Source organism: Andrographis paniculata, unplaced genomic scaffold, assembly GCF_009805555.1.
Source record: "Andrographis paniculata isolate CXL003 unplaced genomic scaffold, ASM980555v1 Contig86END, whole genome shotgun sequence".
Taxonomy (NCBI): domain Eukaryota; kingdom Viridiplantae; phylum Streptophyta; class Magnoliopsida; order Lamiales; family Acanthaceae; genus Andrographis; species Andrographis paniculata.
In genome coordinates, this window is record NW_026137624.1 from 5,074,154 (window position 1) to 5,076,748 (window position 2,595).

Below are 2,595 nucleotides of genomic sequence, written 5' to 3' on the forward strand. Positions count from 1 at the left end.
GGCGACGGCTCCGTGAGCGGCTGACGGGGTCGTCGTTCGCGATTCCTGGCTGCAACGTGGATCGCAGGGAATCTCATTTTTGCTGCCTACAAGTGCACGAAAATCCATGAAAAAGTTTTTTGGAACTCGTGGCGCCTACTCTGTCACGATGGACGGCCTGAGCGGCATTCGTACGTCGGGTCAGGAGTTCGTTGTTGCTGCCGTGGCAAATATCGACAATGATCCTTTCGCAGGTTCTCTTATAGAATTCATTTTACGAATTCTCCTTTCTCTAAACGATAAGGCTTATTCGACTTCCCGCGATGACGCGGGTTCGTCAGCGCCCGTGCGCGAACCCCTGATCCCAAAATTCATCTGGGCGACGGCTCCGTGAGCGGCTGACGGGGTCGTCGTTCGCGATTATTAGCAATTAAATAATAAAAGTAAATAAAATTAAAAAAAGCAATTAAATGATTTGGGTTGTCTCCCAAAAAGTGCTTTTCTTTATAGTCTTTGAGCTAGACTTCGCCTCGCATCAATTCTGAACATCGAAATCGGCAACGGGTGCCGACTTTATAGGATCAAGTGAGGGTCCCTCGTGGTATAATTTGAAGCGATGTCTATTGGCCACACACTTTTTCTTCGGCTTAGAATTTTGATTCTCCTTATGACATTTTTTTGCTGCCATCAATGGTGATCCCTTGGGAATCCATCTCCACTTTTCGACAATCTTTTTTCTTTTCTTACTCTCTCCAGTTGGTCTTTTCTCTAACTATTTTGTCAACATAGTTCTTTGTTTATTCTCATTATCAACTTCACAAGTTTCCTGCACCACAGAATTAATAACATTAATTGCATATAACGATTCAGATTCAACAGGACATTTTGACGGGATTAAAAATATTGAAATGAAATTCTTCTCCATCAAACTCCAAGATAAGTGTGCCCTTTTTAACATCTATCTTTGTTCCTGCAGTGCACATAAAAGGTCTTCCTAACAAAAGAGGCAGCAGATTAAAACAATGTGCATCATGCATATCAAGAATATAAAAATCAACAGGAAAAATTAATTCATTCACTTGAACTAATACATCTTCTATCATACCATCGGGATAAGCATGGGTTTCGATCAGCAAGTTGAATAATAATTCCTGTTTCTTTTAGAGGCCTTAGATTTAAAGAGTCGTATATTGATCGAGGCATGACATTAATAGCAGCTCCTAGATCTAGCATAGCCTTAGTTATCTCAGTTTTTCCAATCTTACAAGGGATAGAAAACATACCTGGATCACCTGTTTTAGGTGGTACATTTCTTTTGATAACAGCAGAAACGTTCTCACCCGCTATAATATGCTCGTCCCCTCGCAATTTTCTTTTGTTCGTGCACAGTTCTTTCAAAAACTTTGCGTACTTGGGGATTTGGTTGATAGCTTCCAGGAGCGGGATATTAAGTTCCACCTTCTTGAATATTTCCATCATCTCTTTTCGTTTGTTTGCCTTTTGTGGTTTCTTCAACCTGTCAGGAAAATGAGCTGATTTAGTTTCAGTAGGAGGAACAGAGTCAAGAAGTACCTTTTCGTGAAGTTCAGCTTCTTTTTCAATCTCCATCTCAATCTGATCTTCATTCTGTCCCTTCGAGATAGGAGGTGGACCTTCCAATTCCTTTCCGCTACGAAGGGTTATAGCACTCGTATTCTTTGGATTAGGCCGGAAGGAACATTCAATCATCGTATCACTGCAGATAGTGATGGCGCTGACATTTGCTGGATTTGGCTCAGGCTGAACAGGCCACTTTCCTCTTTCACGTAGCTGTCTCACCTCCTCTGACACTTGATTGATCTGACCTTGTAATTTGTCGACAGTTGACTTTATCTCTTGCTGGAATTGCAGGGTACTGGTAGCCATAGACTTCACCAAGTCTTCTAAAGATGGACTGGAGTTGCTTGTGGGTGCTTGGGGCGGTTGTTTCTCATAGAAACGAGGTTGTTGCATCTGCTGCATAGCTCCAAATGGTTGATGAGCATTACCTTGTTGTGCGTTTCCATAACGCAAGTTCGGATGATCTCTCCAGCCTGGATTGTAGGTGTTGGAGTATGGATTGTACGCTGGAGGTCTATTCATACAGTAGTTTGCAGTGTTCACATCCACTGCACATTCTTCTTGGAGGGTCGGACATGCATCTGTAGAGTGTCCTGCACTCGTGCATATTCCACACGCCTTGACCTGGACACTCGGGTTGGATTTTTCCACGACCATCTTGCGAACAAAGCTCGTCAACTCAGAAAGTTGTTGTTGTATCGATTAGATGGCATGGTCGATGTTGTTTCCGCTTATATGTCCAACATCTCTTGAACCAAATTGCTGCGTGTTTTCAGCCATCCCCGCAATAAGATCCCAAGCTTGTGCCGGCGTCTTATTTACTAACACTCCACCACTTACAGCATCAATAATGTTCATGTCCATCAACGACAAACCATCATAAGAGTATTGAATCAATAACTGAGGGGGAATTTGATGTTGTGGACATTTAATGATAAGCTTATTAAATCGCTCCCAATATTCATGGAGCGTTTCACCTGATTGTTGCTTGATGCCACATATCTCCTTCCTCAGAAT

At 42.5% G+C, this 2,595-nt stretch overlaps 1 protein-coding gene and 1 non-coding gene across 2 annotated transcripts; one reads left to right on the forward strand and one right to left on the reverse strand.

Moving 5' to 3' along the window:
• Positions 1 to 794: 794 nt before the first annotated feature.
• On the reverse strand, positions 795 to 2,235 carry LOC127242053 (uncharacterized). Its single transcript, XM_051261385.1, has 2 exons — positions 1,263 to 2,235; positions 795 to 805 (listed from the first exon to the last, which is right to left on the reverse strand). Exons 1-2 carry the CDS (start codon positions 2,233 to 2,235, stop codon positions 795 to 797), a joined length of 984 nt encoding a protein of 327 aa, XP_051117342.1.
• A 253-nt stretch (positions 2,236 to 2,488) lies between these two features.
• LOC127242497 (small nucleolar RNA R71) lies at positions 2,489 to 2,595 on the forward strand. The gene has a single exon (XR_007836816.1). It is a non-coding gene; the product is annotated as a small nucleolar RNA R71 (small nucleolar RNA).